At 29.5% G+C, this 22,849-nt stretch overlaps 1 protein-coding gene across 3 annotated transcripts in view; it reads left to right on the forward strand.

Moving 5' to 3' along the window:
* The first annotated feature begins 5,168 nt into the window (after nucleotides 1-5,168).
* Nucleotides 5,169-22,849, forward strand: part of LOC140664537 (uncharacterized) — a 63,064-nt gene continuing 45,383 nt past the window's right edge. The window contains exon 1 of one of the 3 annotated variants that reach the window (XM_072889709.1): nucleotides 5,169-5,641. In XM_072889709.1, coding sequence (XP_072745810.1) covers nucleotides 5,637-5,641 — 5 coding nt within the window. In that variant the 5' untranslated portion in view covers nucleotides 5,169-5,636. Of the gene's footprint in view, nucleotides 5,642-15,799; nucleotides 15,865-22,849 lie in introns of those variants that run through there. The other 2 variants (XM_072889710.1, XM_072889708.1) reach the window with 2 other exon arrangements.

Genomic DNA, 22,849 nt, shown 5'->3' on the forward strand with positions numbered 1-22,849 from the left:
TAGCAAAATGATATAAGACTTTTGTTTTCAGTTTAACACGCTCTATCTACTCACGAGAGTTGATCTGGCAATTCGGAGACACCCTGTACGTAATAAGCATATATTGCCAACGGATCCTGAAAACAGGGGCAAACATTACAGTCCAGACAATATATCGTTCTCTTTGTTTAGCAGGACTCGATTCGTGATGCGCATGTGCAATTAAGAGAAAGTATATGTAATAATATAAATCGCTTGCGCATAACACCTTGCGCTTGCGTACAACAGCCAAAGTACTGCTGTCTGTCTCGGTTCAGCGTTTTCCTTTGCTCTCACTTCCACTTATGGGCGGTAGTAATATATGCTTATTACATATATGGTTTACTGTCTAAGTTTTTTTATGTGCTCCAGACTTTACAATTGTTAGACCGGAACATACAAAAAAACTTAAGCCGTAAGGGCCGCTGCACACACTTTTACATAACGCATAATGCACATACATAAGGAAGCTTGGTCTTATATGCATAACTAATTCAACCAATCGAATTCCTTATGTATATGCATTATGTAAAAGTGTGTACGACGGTCCTTAAGGCACAATTTCACGCAGCGAGTAAAAGCTGGCGTTTTACCCCCACTCCACCGCCATGCAAAGCAGCGTTAAAAAGCTGTTCGTTATCGCCTTTTCATGGAGCGAATAAAAGCTGGCATTTTACCTCCATTTCATCACAACGCAAAGCAGCGTTTAAAAAGCGATAATTGCTGACATAACCGCAAAAATGGAGTTAGAATATAATCAATACGTCGAATACGTAAAATATAGACATACAGTAGCGGTTATAGCTGAAATTAGAAGACGGCGTATAGCTGCTGCAGTTGCTGCGATGTGTTTATTAAAAAAAAAAGAAATAAATATAAGAAGAAAAGGTTTTGGGTAGCTCCGATTTTAAAAAATTTTTAAATTTTTAAAATTTACTGTATATAAATTAAAAAATACTGTATATATATAATATATACTAACTTCGTCCATATTTTCGGGTGCTGTCAATTGATTAAACCCTTCAGCCATAATTTCTTCTTTTATATACTTTTAATTAAAATAATTTAAACTTCAGCGTTGCTTTAATTCGCTAAAAGTTGGACTGTGTCGAACTTTGAGCGTTTATTCGCTGGATTCGCCATTCTGGCGAAAATTGATGGAGTGGGGGTAGAACGCCAGCTTTTACTCGCTGCGTGAAATTATGCCTTTAAAGCCATATTACAGAATCACCCATAATGACAGTCGTCGGTCGCGCAAGCGACAATTGTCGATAACTAACGATTATCGTTGTTAAGAAGTTACAGAATCTTGCTACTGATCGCCTTAAGGCCCGGGCACATAAAAAAACTTAAGCCGTAAGACTTAAGACGTAAGGCCGGGTCTACAATGAATGTAATAAGCCTCAAGCCGTAAGAAATTAACCAAATACAATTGACTTTAGAGAAGAGTAATAAATATGATTGGTTTATTTCTTACGACTTAAGCCTACAGCTATTGTAGACCCGGCATAATGGATCATCTATAATGGCCTTTTTTCGAAAATGCTTGACTGTCATTGGTCAATTTGCTTGCGACCTTACGTTCTACGGCTATTGTAGACGAGGCTTAACAATTTCAACCATTTTCAGCTCTGCTTAAGCGTAGTCTACAATGAAACTTTAAGACGTAAGACTTAACAAATTAACCAATCATATTCATGATTCTTTTCTAAACTCAATTGTGATTGATTAATTTCTTAAGTCTTACGTCTTAAAGTCTCATTGTAGACTACGCTTTATGGGTCATCTACAATCAGTGTTGCCAACTTGGGCGATTAATCGCAATTTAGGCGATATGAAAAGCAACTTTGCGCTCTAAATTTTGATTTTGCGATAGGCGCCAATTTAGGCGATATTGCTTAGATAATTTTGCGGTTTAGGCGATATTTCAATATAAAGTCGGACCTCTTATCCTACGATATTTTCGGTCTTCCCCTTAAACCTCTGATCCTACGACAAAAATTTGAGAGTGGGGGTATAATTCCCCTTTCGCGGTCGTAGCATGAGAGAATTTTTTGTTGTAGGATAAGAGGTTTTGTAGCATAAGAGGATCGTAGGGTAAGAGGTCCGACTGTATATATGTACATAAATAAACAAAACAAAAAATTTCAAGAAATTACAGTCGGACCTCTTATCCTACGACATTTTCGGTCCGAAATCTTCCCCTTAAACCTCTGATTCCACGACAAAAATTTAAGAGTGGAGGTATAATTCCCCTTTCGCGGTCGTAGCATGAAAGGATTTTTTGTCGTAGGATAATGGGTCATCTACAATGGCCGTAGAACGTAAGGTCGCAAGTAAATTGACCAATGACAGTTAAGCATTTTCGAAAATGCTTGACTGTCATTGGTCAATTTGCTTGTGGCCTTACGTTCTACGGCTATTGTAGACGAGGTTTTAGGCCGGGAACACACAAAAAAAACTTAAGCCATAAGACTTAAAGCATAAGCGAATGGACCAATTACGGTCGAGATCTTAAGCAGCCATTTTAAAACGTCAGCAGCGCTGAAAATTCCGTATGGTTGAAATTGTTACGTCTTAAAGGCCGCCGCACACACTTTTACATAACGCATAATACATATACATAAGGAATTCGATTGGTTGAATTCCTTATGCATGTGTTTATAGACTAATCAGTTTATTTACGTGCATTATGTGTTATGTAAAAGTATGTGCGGCGGCCTTAAGTCTAAAGGCACAATTTCACGCAGCGAGTAAAAGCTGGCGTTTTACCCCCACTCCATCAATTTTCGCCAGAATGGCAATTACATTGCAGGAACGTTGCAATATTGCAAATTGCAATGAAACATTATGAAGATATTGCAGATATGTAAATCCACAAAATATGTACTAGCATAGTTATTCGAACATAAATATTTTAGAAAAATTTCAAAATCTAAATTCTATGATTATTTTTAGGGTAATATGTTTGGGAAACATAAAATACAATTTGAACTTAAAATAAATGCAATAATATTTATTTATGTATACAATCTTTTTGTATTTTATGTATTCATATGCTTCTGATATTTATTTATCATATAAACAAAAATATTCTTATATGCAACATTATTCGACGATTGCAGTAACAATACATTATTACAAATTTGTAATATTGCAATATTGCTATAATATTACGTTGCAATCTTCCTAAAGACGAACAATTTAACGTTGTTGCAATCCCACAGCAATGGTAGAGCAACATTTCGCAGTGAATTTGCAATATTGCAATATTACGGTGAAAGATTGCTGTATGGGTATAGTACAAAAAATAGTGATATCTCTAAAAAATTACCCTTTCTAAAAAAAAAAGGTAAGAAAAAGGCTAAGTCCCTCATAAAAGATTGTATATGTATTTGCAAAATAGTGTGTTAACTGTAAAAAACCTATCTCAAAAATTGTTATTTTAATTTACAAAATAGTTATTTTAATCTGCACAAATTTTAATTTTTGTGTAAAATTTATTCAAAAATTAATGATATCAAAAAAATTGTGTTAAGTGAAAATAAAAACTTATTAAAATATTTCAACCAAGAAAGTTATACAAAATAGTTGTTTTAATTTTCTACATTATATTCTACAAAAATTATAATATCAAAAATTTGTGTTAATAATAAAATATAATCTTAAAAGTATTTTAAGTAAAAAATTTAATTTAAAAAACTTAGCGCTTTAAGCTAACAATATGCTAATAAAATTAGCAGTGCTAAAAGCTTTTTAATTAAATTTTGGACATAGGTTTTTTACAGTTATCTATTCCTAAAGTAGCAGATGAGTTTTGTATTTTTTATAGTGAGGATAAAAATGAAGAAAACAATTATGAAAAGTAAAAATATATTTTTATTACTTTCTATAATTATTATAATTTTATTACATATTTAATACTTTTCTTTTAGAAATGTCTAATATTTTATAAAATAAATATTATAATAATATAAATAATATAAATATAATATTATAATAATATTATATAAAAAATAATAGGAATAAGTTATAGGAATTTTAAAAAATATAAAAATTATTAAAAAAATAAAAACAATGTATAAAAATAAAATAAAAAATAGAACAAAAATCTAATAAAGAATTCCTATGGGATTCCAGAGGACACATGTGATTAAATAATCTTTTAAAAAAGCAACGTACAAAAATGAAATACATTTATTTATTTTTTTTGGAAATAGTATATTTTTGGTCAAAATAATTATGTAGAAACCAAAAAGACATTTTTAATATAAAAACGTAATTTAATATAGTTTAGATTAAATAAAAAAAAAATTGTTTGATTTTCTATTATTAGAAATGTAAAAACATTATTACATAACATTGTAAGAAAATTTTAAATTATTAAAGATTTTTTCAAAATTTTGATATGACAGATTAACTAATTTGTTTGGTAGAACAGTTTTTTGTATTTAAGATAACTGAAAATTATTTTTTTCTGAAAACACACACATACACAATAACATATTTTTTAATTTGTTGTATAACGTTATTTTCTAAATTAGTATCGTGATTCGATACAAGTTGTCAAACAATATTAACATGTTTCCTTTGAATTTAAAATGAATTTTATTCTTCCTAGGAATTAAAAGTCACTCTTTTTTAACATTATCCTTTGTGTTCTATTTCTAACCATTTAGTTTCTAGAGAAAATTTAATTTTCCTTGTAATTTGTACACTATCATTCATATCTAACCCTTACTAATTCGAGGAAAAATTAAATTGTTTTTCACATGAGAGTAATATGTATTCAATTATAATTTTTTTCCATTTAATTAATAATTTTATTTTAATTTACACATATATTTATCTATAAAATTATATCTAATTTAAAAAAAATTTTAGTATACAAAATAATAAATGTAGTAAATAAATTTTAGTTTAAGATTTGTGCTTATTCTTTTTTTCACTCATTCTTCAATTTATTTCCTTTTTTAAATCTTTTGTAAATCTTTTTTAATTCTTTTTCATCTAAGCTAACACATGAAGACACACACATGATGCGGAGAGCGTCAGAGATTGCCTTGCACGATTTAATTCAAGATCTCCGTTATGTCGGAATCCATGAATCCCAAGGATGGGCACGGCACTCCCCTCCTTCAGGATTCCTCTCTTTCACTTGGCCGTCACGATTTCTTGTCGCTCTAGTAGTTACAGGCAGCAAGCAGTCAGTGTACGGTCGACTATGTTATCACTGTTTAACATAATTTCGCTTACATATTTCATCCGCAATAATCTTCTCTTTGATATAAAAGCAAGAAAAGTATACGAAGAAAAAACAGGATATACGGTATTTTGCTTGTGAAAGATTATCGTTTCTGGGTCATCCAATTCAAATCAATACGAAAACAAAACCGCTAATCTGGATAATTTGATTCAGTTTAACAATAATAATGAGTGCATAGTGATTCATATATATATATATATATATATATGTGTGTGTGTATGTGTGTTCTATTTTTATGTACATTAATTATGGAATATGTCTATGCAAATGTTGATTAGCTGATTAACGAGTGGATCGATATTAATTGATAATCGTAGAGTAATCACAGCGGCTGCCATTGCAAGGTGTTATCATGGTGTAAGTTGAATATCTTTTAAATAGCAATTGAATACAATTTGAGGAATATCATAACGTTAACATTTTAAAAATTAACTCGTTTAAATAAGGAATTTTTTTATGAAAACGATGAGCAAAAGAAATAATAGTTCGTATAAATTTATGAAAAAAAGATTTGACTTCACAGGAAAATATATTAATGATTAAAAAAATCAGGCTCTTGCGTATGTATGTCCATTCTTGGTATGTCATATTGTTTTTCATAATCTGTAATTCAAAATATGTTATAAAATTTCTTTGTGAAGCAAAAGAGAGAAACGATTAATCTAACGACAGTGTTATAAAAGATGGTAATATATTAGTAAACAATATGTTATGATATTTCTCTCCACACTTTACATTGTACATATACCTGTATGCATATAACAAATATAACACATACATACATATATATATATATATTTTATATATATGTATATATATTTATATATATGTATATATATTTATATATATATCAATATTACGAACAATGTGGCCAATGTTGCAACATCAATAATGACATAAATTGAAATTAGGCATAAACTTTTGCACTCACTTAATATAATCTTTCGACATTATGAATGTCAGAATTTTCTTTTGATTTAAAAATTTAACTAAATGTAAATATTATATATATATATATATATATATATATATATATTTATTTATTTATTTATAAATATTGCATTGTTACTATCTTTAACCATTCAGAAGATATTATTAACCTTTTCTCGTCGTAAAATAATTCTTCTTTGTCATAAAATATTTATCTTTGTGTAATGTGCATAGTTAAGATGCGCATCGATAGAACCGCAAAAATGCATTCTGTCGCGACTATCATTAAATCAGCCTACATTTTAATTCCGGTATAATCGTTCCTTCAGAATTTGTAAAAAAAATAGATGAAAGATTGCAGTGTATATCTCTTATTCGTCCTATCCTTAAATCTGTTATCTGATATGATATGTAAAAAATGTCGTCTTAATAAGTCTTTGTACATATAACGTTAAAGTTAAGAATTTTGAAATAATTTGTTCCTATTGATATATTTTATATATTCTTATAACGACATGATCAGGACAAAAAATATCAGAAAAAAGTTAAAAAAATACCAATCAATTTAACAGCAATGCATAATTAGTGAAATTATTTAACATTTAAACCACTATTGCTTTTGAAAAAAAATATATTTCGAAAGAATTTATATAAGTAATGAAATTTTGTTCATTATCTGAGTTTTAACTTTAGTGGAATTTAATTAAAACTGCAATTATCAAGATGAAAGATTCAAATTTTACAAAAAAGAATAGTGAACGTGAAAACGAAAAATGAACAATATAAAACTTATAGCTGGAATACTCAATAATTCTGAGACACCCTGTATGCGTAGAACGCACCGAAACACCGTTACGTCTGTTTTAACATTAAGAAAAGATGTGTGAGAAAAGTTTCTTCACATGCGATTTTATTAAGTATGAGAAATATTTGAGCTGTATTAGATAGTATATACAATAAAATATAATTACATTGTATACATACATATGTGTGTGAATGGGTAAATAAATAATATACATATATATAGTATTTTAAATATTTCGCTTGTTTTAGATGATACGAGAAAATGTTTCAAACAAAAGTTTGGCTCAAAGGAGCAAAAATATATGTTAAGAAAGGTATATTAGTTTAGTTTGTACAGACTTTAGGTGTACAGATCATGTGGAGATCTTTGTTCTTTTAAATGAAATCACCCTGTTTTTTTTAATAAATTGATTCCTCACAATAGTTTGCGTAAAAAGTTATAAGAGTATGATGGCTAAAAATTTAATAATTTACAATATATACGTATATATGTATAGGGTAGGCCATTTTAATCTGTGCACTGTAATATCTCAAAATCCATAAGTTTAAGACAGAAATGTTTCAGACAATAGTTGTATGGTTTTGAAGAGGCCATAAGAAGGTACAAAATATTTTATTATAGTGTTTTAGAAAGCTCTCGAGATAAACTACAAGAATATGCAATAATATATAGGGTGTCCCATTTAAAGAATTAAACATGACGTTTATGTGACCTTCAAATAACTCTTGAAGGTCAGACCAATATGGTACCATTTTATGTCCCCCTTGAAATTATACAACTTTTGTTAGAAACATTTTTGTCTTAAACTTATGGATTTTGAAATATTACAGTGCATAGATTAAAATGGCCTATCCTATATATATATATATATATATATAATATTTTAATTCAACATAATTTTGCATAAACTATTAAATATTCTCGTAATATATTGATTTTTAAATTATTTTACTTACTTTTATGCACAGAATAATGAAACGAATCAATTGATATAAAGAAAATACATAGTAGTATTTAAGAAAAAGAGTAATTTGCAATAAACAATTACACATTTTTTCAAGATATCTTTTTTTAAACTTATAAATAAACTATAAAAAACCTATTTCCAAAGTCGTGTTATTTTAATTTACAAAATAGTAATTTAATCTGCACAAAATAATATTATATTACCATAAAAATCATAAATAAACTGTTTTATAAATTATTTTAATTTTTGTATAAAATACATGTATCTTACAAAAAATTAATGCTATAAAAAAATTGTGCTAAGTGAAAATAAAAACTCATTAAAATATTTTAACCAAAAAGTTATTTTATAAAATAGTTGTTTTAATTTTCTACATTATATTCTACAAAAATAACAATATCAAAATAAAAAATTGTGTAAAAATTAAAAATTAATACAAATACAAAAAATATAATTAAAAAACTTAACTGTTAATTTCATTAGCATACTGTTTAACTTAGCAGCGCTAAGTTTTTAAATTATTTTTTTTATTCGTATTAATTTATAATTTATAATTTTTTATTTTGATATTGTTATTTTATATATATTTTTTAATAATATATATTTATATATGAATTTTATAGATGAAAATGTCTTATTTAGGTATTTGGACTATAGATATATATTAAATCTTTATAATACGTGGAATGATCATATTTCTAATAAGCTTATTTGATAGCTTTAATTCATATAAAAAGAGGAATAGAAGTTTATACAGTATCTTAATTACTCTATAGAACATAAAAATTTAATCATATGTGTGTATGCATGTGCGCGCTCGTGTGCCCGCATTGTGTGTGTATATGCGCACGCGTGTATATATGTTAAGCAAAGGAATTATCAGTGAATAATAATACCTTTGTAGAGAATATACATACATATCTTGTTTTTTTTCTTTTGCTCATATAATTACAAAATAATGATCTGCTTTATTTTTATTTTTATTTTAATGTAATTGGATTATTTCACCTTTTTGAAGATAAATTAAAAAAAATTTAATGAAAGACTATTAATTTAAACATTTTGGTACAATTTTAGTAAAATTTATCGAGTAGTTTTTTTAGTAATAGCGATTTGCAATGTGTAATTTAACACAGACGCTTATAGATGAATCGATATCTTGTGGTAATTAAGATTGTAGAAAAGAAAAAATTCTGAAAAAATTCGCAATAAACGCTAAAAAAATTAAGAATAGTCTGAAAATTATTTATCGTTTAATTTTTTTACAATAATTAATTTTCGATGGTGAACAACCAACGAATGTTAATAGCCAATTCCATTTCAAACACCACATACTTACATTTACTTACATTTTACAACATAGTTTGACACCTGTTTAACAATTCAATAACGTGTCAAGCGATATAGTATATATCAATTAATAATTGAAAAAAATAATAAAATTAAAAAATATTTATAATCATTAAAATTAAAATAAAAATTTTTAATTATAAATAATAATAGTTTTCTTAATTATATTATTATTTTTCCATACATTTAACGATTAGAGTGGCGAAATGACCCAACTACTTTAGCAAAATAATTGTATGTTGCATGTAAACTATTGAGAAATTTGTTCTGTAATGTGCATTATTTATATATTCAGATCACAGAGCACTTTTCATTGACAATATCTTTTTCTGTATATTCCTGATAATTTGCACCTATCAACTGGCAAATAAGTATATTAATATTAATCACTAGAAGTGATGTTATAAAAAATTGTTAATGTCTGATATAATATATACTATATAAATGTAATTAGTGAAAGTGATAAAATCTAATGTATCATATTGACTGTGTAAAAGTAAAATAATCTCTCGTACTTGATTTGTAAATGTAAAATATTATATCTCGTAATTTTACTTGTTATATTTGATGTGAATTTGGTTTTTTGTAGTTAAATTTCTTGTATTTTTTGTTTTTTCTCTTATTCTTTTTAATTTATAAATCAAGCGTCTGTAGCGGCGCGACGCCAAGTTACAAAAAAGAGATAACTTCAGAGGAAAGGGCTTCCTTTGAGGATTTTAGTGGCCGCGAAAGCCTTAAAACTAGAGACAACTTCATGGACATCATCGCGTTGCTACCGTAGCTTATCCGAAATGTTTATATAATATAAATTATCGATTAAGATTTCTCAGGAACTAGAGTCGTAATAAAAAATTTAACAGCATTTTTCTTATATAATGTCAACGCAAATGTTCGATTGCAACTAATCTAAAAATGATTGGTACAGTTAATCCTGAGAACTCAAAATCTCATACTTAAAAAAGTACAATTCACAAAAAATCTTTGCAAAAGAAAAAAAAATATGCCAAGTTAAAAAAATCGATTTTACAACTCAAAAATAAATATAAGATCAGTAGACAATACGCCAAGTGTAAAAGGTATATCAATTTTCGCAAAGGAACGAACAAAAACGTGCCTGGATCGAGGCGTTAAAAACTGATGTGTATTGAACTGTGTATAAGTATTAACAAATTTAAGTATATGTAAATATTTTATTATAAATTATCTTAAATTATCTGTATAATACAAATAAAATTAGTTAAAAATATAACATAGCTTTAGTAAAATGTAGAATATAAACTACTTAGAATTCTAGAAAATTATTTTAGGATATAATATTATATATATATTATATATATTATATAAATAGAGAATTATCTTGAATTATGAGTATAGTATAAATAAAATTAATTAGGAAGCATTGCTGTAGCACATTTGTGGACCGATTCCTATGAAATTGGTACCAAAATGTTGTAAATTTTTCGGGGATGGCTGCTATGTGGTTTTTCTTAAATTTAAAAATTTTTTTCATATAGAGGCTATGTTTTCGAGAAAAAATTTTTTTCCAGATTACTCTGCTAATGTGTTCAAAATGTTTTGAAACATCGAGAAATCACATTTTTAAATAGTTTTTTATATTTTTAATTATAGAGGTTATGTTTTCGAGAAAAAATAGCGAAGTCAGTGTTGGGTAAAGGCCTTGAGGCCCGCGCAAAGCGCGGGACAAAAAGCTAGTATATATATACATATATATATATATATATATAATTATTTTTAATAATAAAATTATATATGTAAAGCAATCCAAGTTTGTGTAGTTACATGTGCTTTTACTTTTTTAAATATTTTTATTATAACATGATAACAAAGTGTAACATAAAATGTTTCATTGGCTAGACTAAACCTACACTATTATTGAATGAGTACAGTTTTAAGTATAATCTGGCACTAGTGGTGCACTAATTTTCCCACTAGAAAACATTATAAAATGCAACTGTTGAATATCGAATCATCTGTATCTCAACACATGAAATTTGAGTTCCTCACATGATAATTTCTTGAGATGAGATTTAAGTAATAACCATAAATATGGGCTATAGATTATCGGAACTCAGTAATGGCTAAGTCCATATATTTCTTACGGCTAGTTATTTTAACTTCTTGGTAAATTTACTGTCAATTACCTATTAGATAAATATCATCGGTGGTTGAAGAAACAAGTAAAGTTATCTCTTGGCGATAGCAATTTAACCTGTAGATAAACTTTACTAATAGATAGAACAACAGTTACTGACATGTACTTAATATATGATTGACGAGTAAATATACCAAGAAATTGGACCAACTTTTAATAAGCTTAATTCGATAGCTTATTGTTTTTTAATTACATAAAAATGTGTTCTTTATTACATACATGTTTTTTATTACATTTTCTATTACATACATTTACCGCTTTTTACAGGATAAGATGGCCACAATTTTTTAAAACACAAAAATCATACCTTTATTTATAGTAGTATTATTTCTTAATAGTGTCTGACATATTACTTCACTGAAGCTTAAAATATGTAATATTATCCAAATTAAAGAGGAAATACGTAATAGAAAGGAGGAAGTCCAAAAATGACCAATTTTAGTCGCAAACGGCCATCTTTAAAACCTATTATTTTGAAAGTCATTCATGGATACATTCATTAAAGAAAGCTTATTTATTTAGGAAAGCCTTTTACAAACAAGAAAGTAGGTTGCCTGAGTACTTTACAAAAAAAACTCAATTTTGTTTCTAATGTACGATAATAGATTTTAAAACTAATGATGTATTTATATTTAACATATGTTGGACTATTAAATAATGTTAGAATACACTATCAAAAAGATCCACAAATATATGGGTATACAAAAAGTGTCAAAACCTCTTATTGTTTCGGAAAATATGTCACGTGATCTGATCCCCTTTAATTTTTTTTAAGGCTCCTGAGTACTCGCCGCGAAACTTCGATGTCGACGGTGGCGACATATAGTTCTGTCTCTTTCCTTCTTTTGGGAAATATGTCAGAAGCGAGAAATGACAACCCAATTTATGTTGCAACTTACGTGGTAATTATTTGCTTTTTACTAGTGTTGTGATGTGCAACGTATTTATGAAACTTGTGAAAATGTACGGCTGCCAAGCTGTGTAAGGAATAAACTGTGTAAAGTAACATTTTCCTCTCCTTTCGGCAGCTCTCAAATCGCGTGTTTTTCCGCATTTCAAGGGTTCATTTCGGACTCAATTTACAATTATTTATCAATTGTCAGGAGAAAGGATTACCAGCCGTACATTTTTACAGGTGTGCTGAAGAGATTGGTAGTATTATTTCGTTAAAATATGTTTTTATTTACATGTCAGTTGCAATATAAATCAGGGTGTCATTTCTCGCTATTTCTCGCTAGTGACGTCACGATTTCAATATGGCCGCGGTGACTACTCAGGAGCCTTAATGGAAATCTCTATTTTTCTTTACATATTCTTGTAGCTTATCTCGAGAGTTTTTTAAAACACTAAAATATCTTTTTAGTACTTTTTGTTAGGAGGCTCAAAAGTTATAGTATTTTGATACAAAATATCTTGTAGAACATTCAATTTTCGCTAATCTTACTTTAATACTTTTCTACACAAAAATAAGACAAGTCAATTAAAGAAAATACATAGTTGTCTTAAAGAACAAAAATACATAATCTTAAAGAAAAAATTTACAACGAGCAGTTTGATTTCCCTCTTTTTATATTATCAAAATGTTACAACATAACATTGGCAATTTTTCCTGACTTTTAGGAAAAAGATGGCTATAGTATTGTAGGTTAGACATATATATTTTATATTAAAAATATGCGTGCCTGCGTGCACTATTAGCAATTATTTAAAAAATTACAGATGGCCTATGGCCATCTCTTCTGTATGACCAATTTACTCTATGAAGAAAATTTCTGATGATTTAAATTTCCAATATAAAATATATTATTTAGCGTTATTTGCATTAGATCTAACAATATCTGAAGTTTGTTTGTTAAATTAAAGAAGAACAAAAATAAGATAATATAAAAAATATAAAAAAATAATATAAAAAATAAGATAAATAAATCTTCACAAAAAATCTTTAAACAAGAAAAAAATATATTAAATTAAAAAAAAATAGATTTTACAGATCAAAAATAAATATGAGATCAGTAGACAATACGCCAAGTGTAAAAGATATATCAATTTTCACAAAGTGACGAACAAAAATTTGGCGTGTGCGTGTGTGTGCGTGCGTGCGTGCGTGCGTGCGAGCGTGCGTGCGTGCGTGCGTGCGTGCGTGCGTGCGTGCGTGCGTGCGTGCGTGCGTGCGTGCGTGCGTGCGTGCGTGCGTGCGTGCGTGTGTGTACATATATATATACATACATACATATATATATATATATATATATATACGATATATGTCTGAAATAAAAAATACGTAACTACTCGTTGTAAATTCATATTTGTTATTTAAGACAACTGTATGTTTTCTTTACACAAATTGATTTTTTTTATTATTCTATTCAAAAAAGTATTAAGGTAAGATTATCGAGAAATGAATATTTTACGAGATATTATGTATTTTAATTCAAAATACTATGACTTTCAAGTCTCATGACTCGAAAAATACTTAATGAAAAATACTTTATTATAAGTGTTTTGAAAAGCTCTAGAGATAAGCTATAAGAATATGCAATGATATATAAGGTGTCTGATTTAAAAAAACGACCTTAAAATCTTCGAAGCGTCTCCAACTAAAAGAAAATTAGTGCTAGCATATTATAGCTCTTTTGATACCGTACAACTTTCGTAATTACAATATTTTCATATCTCTAAAAATAGTGGAGATATTTCAGGTGGACTACTGCCCCACCCTGTATATAGGTGTTTCATTTTAATCGCCCCAGGCAAATATTTCGGAAAATAATGAAAATTCGAAAAATTGTTTCAGACAACAATTGTATCTTTTCTAGGGCGACATAAGATGGTGCCATTAGTTTGATCTTGAAGAGTCACGTGAAGGTCATTTTAAATTTCTTAAATGGAACACCCTATATATTTTTGTATATTCTTGTAGCTTATCTCGAGAGCTTTCCAAAACACAATAATAAAATGTTTTTCCATTAAATACTTTTCAAGTTATAAGCCTTCAAAGTTACAATATTTTGACATAAAATACAAGATATCTTGTAAAATATTCATTTTTCGATTATCTTACCCTAATACTTTTATGCACAGAATAATGAGACAAATCAATTGGCGTAATTAAAACACATAATTATGTTAAAGTAAAAATGTGTAACTGCTAGTTGCAAATTCAGATTTTTTTCTTAAAGATAACTTTAACTTTTAACATTAAGAAATTAAAATGACCTTTACGTGATCTTCATGTGACTTTTCAAGGTCAAACTAATGGCACCATCTTATGTCCCCCTAGAAACCATACAACTTTTGTCTGAAACATTTTTTCGAATTTTGATTATTTTCCGAAATATTTGCCTGGGGCGATTAGAATGAAACATCCTGTGTATATATATATATATATATATATTATATATACACAGGATGTTATATATATATATATATATATATATATATATATTTTATTTTTAAAAATTATTATATTATATTTATACTAGGCAACAAAAATTTATATCAAATTTCACATAAGTTCAGATAATCACAACTTCACGAAAAATTGTCTTTAAAAACTTTTTTTTTATTTTGTAGGTTAAAGCCTCTACTTTAAGAAACATTTGTCAGATTTTGAATTTTTCCTCCCCCCCCCTCCTGCTTTTTTCTCAAAAGTAAGGACGTGTTTTGTCTCGGAAAATTTGCACAGTTTGACGCATTCCACGGAGTGGAATAAATTTTTTTCACAAGTATCATAATAATCATTGTAAAATTTGAACTTTTTCTTGCAAATTAAGAAAAAATTGAAATCAATACGATTTTTTTTCGAGGACTTATGACGTATCAAAGTGACCTATACATTTTTGTGCCTGTTACCGCCAACATTAGCATTATCCGATACGTATCACGGGGATGTTGGACGGATTTTGCGCATTATGTGTTTATGCGTGCGTACGGTCACGCATAAACACATGATGCGCTCCTGATCTCCCTGGGGGTCAAACCAGAAGTATATATGTATCTTGTATGTATGAATATGTTCGTGTGTGATTTTATGAGTGTACGTGTGTTTAGAAGTGTTGAGATTTAAGTGGCATGTGAATCGGTGAGAGTCTATTGACGCTAATTCGAAGTCTGGGGGTAACTTCCGGTTTGACTCCCAGGGGGATCATGTGACCTAAAGTGATTCCCTAGTCGCGATCGAAGAAAAAATATATTTTTTAATCGATTTTATATTTTTAGTTCGGTGGCGGGAGGTCGGGGGAGCAGGGGGTCAGGGGGTCATATTTAAGGGCCAGGAGTACTACCATTGGCTTTTAAGGGGTTAAGTAGGTGGAAAGTGTACAACAGCATTCCTTAAACATTGATATGTTCAAATGGTAATATTTTTGAATAAGGCACTATTATTGACTTTTGACCTCCTGTATTTCGAAAACCATCCATTTGCCGACCTCGGGCACATTGAAACTTTTGATCAGGACGTTATGAACTACATCATACTAAAAATTCAGCTAATTTGACCGGGGACACTTTTCCATAAGGATCGTGCGGGGTCCTTTAAAATTATAAAAATTTCAACGTTGTTCGCAATATCATACAGTTGTTGTAAAACATTTTAGGTAAATATTTAGAATAACGGAGCCAGCTCCGATCGCGTTGACCTTGACATATGTTATCAAGGTCATGACCCTAATAAGTAACATTCAAAAGGTTTTAGTCGTCGCTCGTTGTTTATTTAAAAGTTATTAACAAAAAAAGTTTAGAAAATATAGCAGTTATTTTGAATCATTTAAATCATTTGAATCATTTAAAGCAGTCAATCGTTAATATAAATAATAGTTTTTTATTAAAAATTCAAAATTTTTTCTACTTCAACCACAAACAGTTAAATACAATTTATTCTCTGCTTTAACCAAACCATTTTACATATTATGGGTGTATTTCTGAAAAGATGAAACAATATTTTCATAATATACACACGCGCGGGGAGGGGGGGGAGTGCGAGAGGGGGGAGGCGAAGGCCTACCTTTATGAATTTATTAAAACATTTATATTCCATAGAGAATTGAGTGTTTTTAAACGCTCTACATACAAACTCGAAGAGACTTTTTATATATGGGATCATTATGAATTTCTTATTGTCTAATATAATTTCAATGTTGTTTTGTTTAATATAATAAGACTTATAATTATATACTTTTATATTATAATTTTATACTTTTTAAATGTTTTATTCTATTGTGTACATATTTAAAAATAAAGTAGAGGTATAGAGGAAATATATAGCTGCATAAATAAATTTATAAAATTGTGAAATTTTAAATTTGATTTAATACTTATGTTACATATATATATATATATATATATATATATATATATATATATATATATATACATTACACATATATGCTTACATGCATGAGCGGACGTTTATTAAAATAAATATCATATAAATATTTAAATATTAAAAAATTAATTAAAAGAAGTTTTAATACACACAGAAGAAGTTTTAATATACTTATATTTTATGTAAAATATTTTATTCACCAAATAATGAAATAATAAAAAAATAGTGTACAATTACATTTAATGTATATATTTTATGAAGTTTTACATGAAAAATTTAAATACTAAGAAATACATTTAAGAGTATTAAGAAATATATATAAGTTTATTAATTTAATAAAATTGCACATTTTATTCACTAAATATTTATTTTTATACGTATGTTTACGTATCCTGCTAATATGAAACGTAATTGTTATATAACATAGAAAAATAACATGCGCGCACGTGCTTGCGTGCATATGTAGTACACACACAGACTTCTATACTATAACTCGACCGTTAACTTCCTTATATATTAGACCTAAAAAGTGACCCCGAAAAATATGTATAACATTAGTAGGATAGAGAAAAGGAGGGGAGAAATATGTAATATGGCTGCTATAGAAAACTCGTTTGTGAGTGACATTGTTTTAAATTTAACCAATCAGCGTGACTGTCATCCTACTAATGATGACGCATACACATAAGTTTTGTACATACTTTTCGGGGTTATGTATTTTGCCGGAGTTAGCAGTCTAGTTATATATAGAAGTCTGTAAGTACGCATCTTTGACAATGTTACACCTTACATATGTAAGAATATTCATTATTAATCGGTCTGTACAATGACGTGCGTTAACCTCTAGTTCTCTCTTATACTACTTCCTACGCCCGATGTCCCGTAGATGGCGCGATCTGGACATTAAGTCCCACAATCGGCCATTTCTGACAAAAGGTTTGGCCTCAAACCGTGATACATTGAACATAATTAAAATTATAATTAATAAACAACTAAATAAATGATACTAGCGTGATTTGACAAAGTAGATATATATAAAATAACAGAATAATTAATTAAGTATAAGCGTGGATAACCAATATAATAGAATATATAAAATAGAGTAATCGGCTAATATGATAATAAGTAAATAAAATATATTTATTCGTTAATACTTGAGGTATCAATATTCAGCCAAGGACACATATTAGATGATTCCCAAGTACCAATGTAGGGACGTTGGGTATTTTGTAAACCTTTCAGGTCAGCTACTATGTAACGATCATTTCGGAGAACCTTGGTGACTTCGTATGGTCTTTCAAAATATGAGATAAGCTTCCTAGCAGCGTTAGCTGTATTGTCGAAGTTTCGGACCATGATTAGATCTCCTATTTGGTACTTCCACGGAGTTTTATGTTTAATGTCGTAAATTCTTTTTTGTTGGGATTGGCTCTTAGCTATCTGTTGGGCTGCCTCGCGTCGTGAATGAGTTTGTACAGTCTGTCTAACTTTATCACAAACTAGATCTTTGAGTTGATCATATATATAGAGCCACGTTGATTTATTTCAAATAGTAATTCAGACGGAGTTTTACCAGTTGAACGATGTACAGTGTTATTCATCGCATGCTCAATATGAATAAGTATCTTATACTATGACTTTCCATCCTCGGAGTTTGACAGTTTAGCTAACATGGGCCCAAGTGACCTATTTACCCGCTCTACTTGTCCATTTGCCTGCGGAGACCCTGTTACTATCTTAATATGTTTGATACCACGCGTATCCATAAATTCTTTAAACTCGTGCGATGTAAAGGCACTTCCTCGATCAGATATAATTATCTTTGGAGTACTATAATTTTGGAAATAATCGCTTAAGCAGATAATAACCTCTTTTGATTTTGTTGTTTTTACCAGATATAATCGTATAAATTTCGTGAATGCATTAATTGCAATAAGGATATATTTTTTAGCTAGCATACGTGGATCCACCAGGCCAAAATGGTCCTCATGCACAGTCTCAAACGGAAGGTTGCCCTTTTCGATTGGGTGTAAACGTCCTTCAACTTTACCTGACAGTAGAGTAAATGAAATGCATTTTAAACACTGGCGTACGTGCGATTCGCATTTATCGCGTATATTTGGAAACCAATAAGTGCTGCGAATAGCATTAACCATCTTGTCCACTCCTACATGACCTTTTTTATTATGGTAATGAAAAAGAACATGTGACTCCATTTGTTCTGGTACTAAGAATAGCAAGCTATTACCATGCTTTTTATATACTAAACCGTTCCTCAACTCAAACTGTGGATCATTTGTCTTTTCTAATCTTTTAGAAATTTCACGGATTCGAAAATCTCGATTTTGACAAATAGTTAAATTCCATTCGAAAGGGTTGTCTTCTACTACAAGTATTTCAAATGAACGGCTTAATGCATCTACGTGACGCATACTTGTGCCTGGTCGATGTATTATTTGAAAATCAAAACTTTGCAGTTCAATGCTCCATCGGGCGATTCGTGCGTTAAGATCACGTTTCTCAAGTGTTTGTGTAACCGCACTGCAATCTGATACCACAACAAATGACATACCTTGAAGATAAACTTTAAATCTGCGTAAAGCATAGACGATTGTGAGAGTTTTCAAAACAAAACTGTGGTATCGAGATTCAGGCTCTGTTGTTCACTTACTAAAATAGAAAACCGGATACATAGTTTTATTATTTTGTCTTTGCAAAAGGACAGCTCCAAAGAGCTAGCATCGCAATGGAGTTCGGTGTAAGTGCGTGTATCATAAACAGATAATACTGGAGCATTTACAAGTTTAGATTTCAAAATCTTGAAGGCATCTCTTTCACAATTTCCGAAGTTAAAAGTCGCATCCTTCTTTAATAATTGATAAAGAGGTTTAGCAATGACTGAAAATCCTTGTATAAATTTCCGGAAATATGATGCTAACCCGATGAAATTTTGAACTGCTCTAACAGTCTGAGGCTCTGGAAAATTTTGGATTGCGACAATTCCGCTATTTGTTGGACTTAATCCTTTCGCTGTTAGATGATATCCTAGATAATCTATTTCGGTACATAAAAACATACATTTATCAAAACGCAATTCGAGCTTATTTCTAATCAACACGCTAATAACAGATCGCATTATCTGTAAATGTTCAACTATACTTTCGGTAGCCACTAGTATATTATTCATATATATAATAACGCATCCGGATTTTAACAGTTTGGCAAAGACTTCGCAAATAAATCGTTGAAAGCATTGAGGTCCTATCTTCGAATGGTACCAATTAAAAGCTTTTCCTTTTAGTTTGGATCCAATGAGAATTCTAGTGGCATTCTCATCTAATTCATGTGTTTTTCAATAACAATAACTGGGTTTTCCATCGTATGAAATCAGCTCCTGATCCGCTGTATTCAGTTAACAACTCGCCTATATTTTTAATATTGAGAGATGATTCTCCTGATAAACTTGATGAAGGTGACGACCGCAGCATCTCGTTTTCTCTTCTCAACAAGTTTACTTCTCGTTCCATCAGGTCTTGTTCACGCCGTAAAAGTTCTATCTCTCGATGCTTAAGGCTCTCTACTGCACCCCGCGATGCTCCCACTCGTCTTCTTCAGAATGTGCTTCTAATTCACTCGCCCCTTCGACCTGGAATGCCTCTTTAATCCACTCCCCTATGGGATCATGTTCTTGCATGCGTAGAATTAGCTCGGCCTTCCGACCATATCCGGCCAACTTCTTACGCCTAAGTATATTCTTAAGTTGCCAAATCATTAACTCGCTCGGATCCATATTCACTCACCAGCAAAATCTGCCTTATGCGTAATGGCCCTTCCGTCCGCCGTTCTAACCTCCAACTGTCAGCCAAACCGACGATTTATCCCGTTTCTCCCGTCGCAGCACAAAGCGTCACGACTTATTTTCCTCGACGATTTCGTCCGCCGAATCCCACTTCTGATTTGTAGGAATATTCTTTATTAATCGTTCTGTACAATAACGTGCGTTAAGCTCTAGTTCTTTCTTATACTACTTCCTACGCCCGACGCCCCGTAGATGGCGCGATCTGAGTATTAAGCCCCACAATATGTAATATTACAGTATAACCAGTAGCGTCACTTAGTGAAAATAGCGTCTGAGAAATACTACAGCGCATGCGTTGCATTACTACCGACAAAATGGCGTCGAGACGGCGATAAGCGCGAGCCGATGATTTTACTTGATTTTATTATCAAGCTGAATTGCTCGAATCTCTCTATCTCTAACACTGAGAGTTGTAAGAGTAATATATAAAATGAAACGTGTAATTATTAGTGGTTTCATATGTGCAATGAGTGAGTGTAATGAGAACTCGGGAATAAATCATCAGCATTTAAGCTTTTTTCGTTTTCCACCTAATCCAGAAAGGTATTGATTGTTTGATAATTTCCTATACGTACATATATGTTATTGTTTCTAAAATTATAGTAATATTTAAAATTTTAGAGCAAAATTGTGGTTACAAGCATGTGGTATAAAGAAAGATATCTCACCAAAAAAGCTATACAATAATTATAGAGTTTGTTCAAAACATTTTGCTTCTCATATGTTCTTAAATGATTTAAGAAATCGGCTTCAGCTACATGCAATTCCAAATGTAATTATTAATATTACTAATGAAGAAGCTACTACACAGAATGAAATCAATAGTAAATAATTTTCTATTATTATATTTATGTTTGTTTCTTGATTATTCAATATATTATTACTACATACTAAATTTTAATAATATTTTATACGTAGTAGAAACTTCAACAGATAACAAATCTACGAAAAATATAGAAGCAAATGTAGTGGCCATGAGTTCGACAACTGACAATTTGACAGGTGTAGAATATTTATAAAAAAAATTGATTAATCTGGATTTTGTTAGATTTCTTTTGAAGATATTTTATTTTTATTTCTAATTTTAAATATTGATGTAAGCACAAATTCAACTGAAAATATTAATCCGTCAAATAATGATCATCAAACATCTAAAAATGATAAAGTTACTCAGACGGAATTAAAATTATCAAATTCTACTCCAAGGAAAATAGCTCTCAGAAGAAAATGTGATGCTGCAGAAAAAAGAGCAAAACGCGCAATATTGAAATATAATAAAGAAGAAAAGTCTATAGATGACATCACTTTCAGCGATTTCCAAAAACTTCTTTACAAGTTTTATCTAAAACCGATAGCTGATTTTATGAAAGATCAAGCAGATAATCTGAGTAACAAAAAAATGGTAATAGATATACAAAACAATTTAAAATGTTTTGTTTAAATTTATATTTTAAAGGGCCCAAAGCATAGATTATTAAGTAATATTTTCATTTTACCATCAAAAAGAACACTTGAACGCACAATACAAGGACTTATAATTTCTCCAATTTTACATAATATTGTATTTGAAAGACTTAAGATTAAAACTGAAAATTTAGATTTATTAGATAAGTATTGTTGTATTAGTATTGATACAATGTCATTAAAAGCAAGTTTATTTTATATAATTAATAGAGATATGGTAATTGGATTTCATGATACAGGTTATACTAAAAGTTTCTTACCTGCATGTAATGCAGCGATAATCATGGTTAGAGGTCTGACAAATAAATTTAAGCAACCACTTGGTTATTTTTTTCTTAATTCAAGTATGGATGCTGATGAGTTACGAAATATTACTATTGAATGTGTTATGAGGCTTCAAAATATAAATTTAAGAGTTATTGCGGAAGTCACAGATATGGGAACAGATTATCAAAAGGCAGCTAAAAAATTAGATGTGACTGAAGAAACTCCTTACTACATTGTAAATAAGCAAAAAATATTTTACTTCTTTGATACACCACATCTTATTAAAACAGCTAAAAATAATTTATTAAATAATGTTATTAAGTCAGGAGATAAAATTATATCGTGGAAATATATAGAAAAATTATTTGAAATAGATACAAAAAACATAAACAGATTAGTACCTAAATTGGTTCAGGACACACACATT

This window comes from Anoplolepis gracilipes, chromosome 4, assembly GCF_047496725.1.
Source record: "Anoplolepis gracilipes chromosome 4, ASM4749672v1, whole genome shotgun sequence".
Classification (NCBI taxonomy): Eukaryota; Metazoa; Arthropoda; class Insecta; order Hymenoptera; family Formicidae; genus Anoplolepis; species Anoplolepis gracilipes.